The sequence below is a fragment of the Crocuta crocuta genome, unplaced genomic scaffold, assembly GCF_008692635.1.
Source record: "Crocuta crocuta isolate KB4526 unplaced genomic scaffold, BGI_CrCroc_1.0 scaffold334, whole genome shotgun sequence".
Classification (NCBI taxonomy): Eukaryota; Metazoa; Chordata; class Mammalia; order Carnivora; family Hyaenidae; genus Crocuta; species Crocuta crocuta.
In genome coordinates, this window is record NW_027533260.1 from 3,394,260 (window position 1) to 3,400,773 (window position 6,514).

Here is a 6,514-nt window from a genome sequence, read left to right on the forward strand (position 1 = left end):
TAAAGGGCCTGGGGATTTTTCTCTTTGTGCTGGTGAAACTGTTCTAAAATCGACTGTGTTTGGGGCGCATGGTGGGCTCAGTAAGTGGAGGCCGCAACTCGTGATCTCAGGGTTGTGAGTTCGGGCCCCACGTTGGATGTAGACATTACTAAAAAAATAAAATCTTTAAAAAGTCGTTAATTTTTTTTAAATGTTTGTTTATTTTTGAGGGGTAGAGGGGCCGAGAGGGAGGGAGACACAGAATCGGAAGCAGGCTCCAGGCTCTGAGCTGTCGGCACACAGCCCCATGTGGGGCTCGAACTCGTGAACCATGAGATCATGACCTGAGCCAAAGTTGGAAACTTAACCAAATAAGCCACCCAGGCACCCTGGAAACTTTTTTTAATTAATTAATTAAAATTGATTGTGGTGATAGTTGCTTCCATCTGTGAATCATATTATATAAAGCCGTCAATTTATTTTTTTTAATATTTTTATTTATTTCTAGGAGAGAGAGATCGACAGTGTGAGAAGGAGGGTCAGAGAGAGAGGGAGACACAGACTCTGAAATAGGTTCCAGGCTCTGAGCTGGCAGTCAGCACAGAGCCCGACGCGGGGCTCGAACCCACGAACCGCGAGATCATGACCTAAGCGAAAGTCGGACGCTTAACGGACTAAGCCACCCAGGCGCCCCTAAAGCCGTCAATTTATATTCTTGAAATAGGGGAGTTGTATGGTATGTGAATTGTATCTCAATAAAGCTGCTGTTGTTTTGTTTTTTAAGGAAAAAAGTAATAGTTCTGAAGTGATCTTTTATCTATCGGGCTCTTTTCCTCGTGTCCTCACCTTCTGACCAGCCTCTTCCAGAGGGTTTTCTAACGGTCTCTAACTTCGCAGCCTCAGAGACCGGGACTTTTCCATCTAGATGCTTCTCTGTGGCACCTAGCGGATTTCCTCACCTCACCCGGGCCGTCCAGTGGCCTGGCTCGAATGATCAGAGAGAGGAACAGAGCGTAATGAGGCATGACCCACCTGCTCCAACATTTTCCAGAATTGTCCTAAGGGGGTTATCAGAGCACCCAATCTCTTAGCCCACAGCGAGGATAAAGAGATGTCAGAGGGAAAATAGCCCTTCTGTTTGGGGGGCCTTTTATAAAGAATCTGGTGGGTTTTACAGAAATGCAGTTTTGTTCATGTTTCAGTGATTTGCATTAACTTTTCCAGGGAACATAGATGCACTTAAGGTCTAAATGGCCTTCAGGGCACCTGGGTGGCTCATTCGGTTAAGCATCCAACTTTGGCTCAGGTCATGATCTCGTGGTTCATGAGTTCGGGTCCCGCGTCGGGCTCTATGCTGACAGCTCCAGAGCCTGGTGCCTGCTTTGGATTCTGTTATCTCCCTCTCTCTCTCAAAACTAAACGAGGGGCGCCTGGGTGGCTTAGTCGGTTGGGTGTCCGACTTTCGCTTAGGTCATGATCTCGCGGTTTGTGGGTTCGAGCCCCGCGTCGGGCTCCGTGCTGACTGCCAGCTCAGAGCCTGGAGCCTGTTTCAGATTCTGTCTCCCTCTCTCTCTCACCCTCCCCTGCTCACGCTCTCTCGCGCTCTCTCTCTCCCTCTCTCAGAAATACATAAAACATTTAAAAAAAAATTTTTTTTTAAAGATTAAGTTACGATGAGGCTGTCGAGTGGGGCAGGGGAGGGGGCGGCACCTAACCCAGTCTGACTGCTGTCCTTCCAGAAGAAGGAAATCTGGACACACGGGTCACCTGTGTCCTGCAGAGGCCACATGAGGCCACAGCGAGGTGGCCATCTAGAAGCCAAGCAGATGCCTCCCAACAAGCCAAACCGGCCTCACCTTNTAGCGGCCGCAGAGCATCAGGGAAGGACCAGGCGTCCACCAGACATTTCAGTCCTTCCCGTCATGAAGCGTCGGCTGCGAGGGGCTGGGCCAAGGTCACTGGGCTGTGCGGAGAAGAGATGGGGAGAGGTCAGACTGCAGGGAGCAAGGCCGGGGGTGGGGGGCTGGGGGCCCATGNCCATGATGGGGAAAGAGGGCGCCTTGGGGGGGCTCAGTCGGCTAAACATCGGACTCGTGGTTCTGGCTCAGGTCATGACATGAGCTCACGGTTCTGGGGTTCGAGCCCCGCACTGCACTCTGCACTAGCCATCATGGAGCCGGCTTGAGATTCTCTCTGTCCCTGCCCCGCTCTCGGGGAAACTGAGGCACAAGGACAAGGGGATAACGTGAAGGAAGAATGGTAACCCGACAGGCAAGCGGGCCAGGACCTCCTTCCCAATCGAGTCTGTCGTGACGGAAATGAGGTCGGGGTGGGGGGGAGGGCGCCAGATGCGGCTGCTAGAATACCAATCACGTGCGCCCCATGGGGAACTCGGGTTTCTGGAGAAGCCACTGACGGAGCAGGTTTCTGGGACAGCCGTGAGCCCCAGAAGGACCCCTTCACTGTCACCGACCGGCTGTGCAGGCCTCGCCAGGGCCCCAGCTCCTGAGGGTGGCCCTCGGCACTGGGAGTGAATGAGGGGGCTGCCTGGTTAGGGTCTTGACTCCAGGCCCCGGGGCCCCAGGGACTAGTCTATGCTAACAGCGTGATTCACGGTGGGGCCTTGGGCAGGCGGTAGTAGCTCCTGACTTCTGGAGGGGCCAGAGGCCAAGGTCGGCCTTGGAGGGTGAGCTTCCCTGTGGCAATTCTCCTGACGGTGAGGGGACACCGGACCCCAGAGACCTGCCCCTGCCCCTCCCTTCGCTGCCTTTCGCTGTCATGAACCACACCCTGGCTGTGTTGAGTCCTTGTGGCGAATCACACACCCTGAGGGTGGTCTCAGGGACCCCGGAAACGGTAATCACAACCCATGCAAACGAGAACCACTGCGCCCTCTTCCTTCTCTTACAGAAACCCACTTTCGATCATGCGGATGAAATCATCTGTTTGGCGGACCCCCCTCTAGAATCCCAGGAAGCCTAATGCTGATTTAAGTAGCCAGTTCAGAGGCAGCAAATGGTGCATTCACGCAAGAGATGGGCTCTATTTCGGCCTTTAGGAATTCGAATCCCCACCCCCCGGGCCACACGGGCAAAAGTTATCAGGTTCATGCAGCCTCAGAATTCACAGTTCCTCATTTTCTCTTTTTTTACTGGGGAAGACTCACTACTCATTTCAGACCTGCACGGGGGGGGGCATGCTAGGATGTTTGTACCGGATCCATTCAATCCACTCGGATCCATTCAATCCACTCGGCATGTTCAAGTTCACACTGAAATGGGACCTCCCTCTGCTCTAACAAAGGACTTAAAGAATCCTAACTTGCAGGGGGCGCCTGGGGGGCTCAGTCAGTTAAGCCTTTGACTCTGGATTTCAGCTCAGTTCATGAGCTCACGGTTTTAAGTTCGAGCCCCGTGTCTGGCTCTATGCTGATAGCACGGAGCCTGCTTCGGGTTCTCTTTCTCCCTCTCTGTCTGCCCCTCCTCTGCTCATGCTTGCTCTTTCTTTAGAAATAAATAAATATGGGGCCCCTGGGTGGCTCAGCCAGGTAAGCCTCCGACTTCAGCTCAGGTCATCATCTCACGGTTTGTGACTCAGAGGCTGCATCAGCCTCTGTGCTGTCTCTCAAAATATAAATAAATGTTAAAAAAATTTTTTTTAAGTGGTGCCTGGGTGGCTCAGTCCAACTGAGCATCTGACTTCAGCTCAGGTCTGATCTCACCATTTGTGAGTTCAAGCCCCGCATCAGACTCTATGCTGACAGCTCAGAACCTGAAGCCTATTTCAAATTCTGTGTCTCCCTCTCTCTCCCTGCCCCTCCCCGGCTCACGCTCAGTCTCTCTCAAAAATAAAGATTAAAAAATCTTTTTCTTAAATAAACTTCAAAAAAACAAGAAAGAGAAAGGGAGGGAAGGAGGGAAAGAGAAAAGAGAAGAAGAGAAGAGAAGAGAACAGAACAGAACAGACTGGAGTTTGAAGCACTTGAGAACCACTTTTCTGGAGCACGGCACCCTGGGGACGGGAACTTGGGTCTGTAGGACACTGGGATGAAAGAGTCCATTCCAGAACAACAGAAAAAAGGGGGGAGAGACTGGCGCTCAGTCAGAGACCGTTTGGGGCTCATCTGGGACACGGTAGCTCGGAAACGGGAAACCAGGCTCGGAAGGGACTGAAGAGCAGCTCTGGATCCAGAGCACAATATGAAAACCGCTACTCATTCAGGAATGTAAACTGGGCAGGGACCCGGCCTTGGGTTCGAACTGGCTGTCAATTCCAGGCCCCGGGCATCAGTCCCAGAATGTAGCAGCCCAGCCCCCTCACCTCTGCCTTCGGGGCACATTAGCCCTGTGCCAAGGCGGCTTTGATGGCGGCCACCAGCCTCAGAAACTTGCTCTCCGTGTCCACGTAACCATCGCCTCTCTGGGGCCGTGGGAAGAAGAGGGAAAGAGTCAGCCGGGACCCAGATCCCAACTCTCAGCCAGCCTGAACACGGGTGGGTGGGACGGACGGACGGACATACCTTCTTGGAGTGCACCAACTTCCCCCCTACCATCACTTCAAAGAAGCCGGTGGCCTGGGGAGTCCCCTCGCCGCACTGGGGAGAGAGAGATGTTGGGGGGGCAGGGCTGAGATGCCCTCTTGGGGACACCCGCACCCCCAGGAAATGGGAGCACAGGGGGGAAGGGGAGGGCCGACCCGACCACCCCACGGCCGCCCGGGGCTGAGGGGACACACAGGAGACCATCTCTGATGCTCTTCCCCATTCCCAACACTCACGATGTCCAGGCATCCGGGGAACTCATCTTCTAACTTCTTCTTGAGCTGAAGATACTGAACAGGGCGTGCGAGGTCACGACGGGGGTCAACGGGGGCCGTGCCCGCTGGCCGTCCCGCCCACCCCCCTGGGACGCGTCTGGGGGCTGCCACTCCGCTTACCTTGGACTTGTAGCCTCAAGCACCACTGGTGGGAGGTCCGAGAGAGAGTGGGTCCCGAGGGAGAGGGGGAGCCGTGGGGAGCCGGGGGAGGAGGGGAGAGGCAGGCAGCGGGGGNGGAGTCTGTAGCACACGCCTCCTGGGGACCTCAAAATGTCACTCCGCCCTCTGCTTTGCTGAGGGTGCGGGGCCCTTTCCAGCGCTGAGACTGACCTGAGCCTTCCAAAGCCAGCGGGTGCCCCTGGGCATTTCAGACTCGGGCTTCGGGCCTGACCCCACCCTCTCCCCGCCTCTCCCCTCACCTATAAACCAACAGGGAGCCAAAATTCTCCTCCTTTCCAGAAGGAGAGATGCACCGAACAGGTATTTATTAAGCGCCTACACGCAGGCGTGTCTATGCAAGCCCGCCAGCACCACGGGCCAGCCCGGGGGGGGAGGGGAAATAACGCAGTCAACAAGGCACAAAGTCCCCTGTCCGCTCGGGACTCCTCCCCTGTAGCGGGGAAGCTGGATCAAACACGTTTAGCACCGATCCCCGGCCCTCCATCCGTGGGGACTACTGAGATCACTCTCTTTCCCTCTGCAGGTGGGGAAACTGAGACCCCGAAAAGATGGGGCGGGTACTAGCGATGGGCAGCCGCAGTGTTCATTCCTTTCCAACCCACGCTGGAACATTCTCGAACCTTTCGGACTCTCGCGGTCCCCACCCCAGGGCTGTTCACCGCGTTGGGGGAGGGGCAACCTTAGCGTAGACGGAGGCCCGTCTCCCCGGACAAAACTGACCCTCTCCCCACCCGCAAGGGTCCCCGGAGTCGGATGTCGAAAATGACCACACGCGTGTCTCAGTTCCACCTTCGGGAACCTGAGCTTTCCTGAATGACACCCCCCGGGGAGATGGGTCAACGCCCTTCCGCCTCGCCCTTCCACTCACGCCCACCCGACCCGCGGGGAACCCCGTATGTCGGGGAAGGATCCCCTTGGGGCCGGCCCCCAGCACGGTCGGGTCGAGGATGGAGTCGGGCGGGGAGTCGCGGAGGGGGCCTCTGGCCGTCGTGCTTACCAATAAACGACTCGGATGGCGAGGGCCATGGCTGGGGACCGCAGCATGCGCGGGGCGCGGACACACGACCCACGAGCGGCGCGCAGCAGCGAACCCCGCTTCCTCCGGGCGGCCGCACGAAGGTTGCTGCTCGGCGTTACACGGCGCGAACCAACGCGGGAGAACGGCGGGGGGGAGACGGGAAGGGNGAGCCCCCACGCGGGCTCCTCCCCTCCCCCGCTGGGCCCAGGATGCACCCAGGCGGGAGGAGTCCCTGGGGAAGCCCTGCGCGTCCCTCGCGGTCCCCCCCGTCCGGGCCGTAATGGTATGGCCCGGGGGGCGGGGTTCTGGACCAGTGGTTCCGCGACCCAAAAGGAATTGCTAATAAGGGTGGTGGTTTTCCAGCGTCCGCCGGNGGGGGCTGCTCTCTCAGGCCCCTTCACCCACCCACCCCCAACCCCCCGGGAGAGGCTAGGAGGGCGGAGTCAGAAAGCCTCAGGGGGTGTGCCGGGAAGGCCGGGTTTCCGGGGAGCGCGGCAGGGTCCCCCGCTTTCTTATTCAGGC

At 57.0% G+C, this 6,514-nt stretch overlaps 1 protein-coding gene across 1 annotated transcript; it reads right to left on the reverse strand.

Annotated features, from left to right (window-relative positions):
* Positions 1-1,846: 1,846 nt before the first annotated feature.
* On the reverse strand, positions 1,847-6,108 carry SELENOW (selenoprotein W). The gene is made up of 6 exons (XM_077747393.1): positions 5,972-6,108; positions 4,915-4,939; positions 4,756-4,809; positions 4,499-4,573; positions 4,300-4,398; positions 1,847-1,942 (listed from the first exon to the last, which is right to left on the reverse strand). Exons 1-5 carry the CDS (start codon positions 6,016-6,018, stop codon positions 4,318-4,320), a joined length of 282 nt encoding a protein of 93 aa, XP_077603519.1. The 5' UTR covers positions 6,019-6,108; the 3' UTR covers positions 1,847-1,942; positions 4,300-4,317.
* Positions 6,109-6,514: the final 406 nt, after the last annotated feature.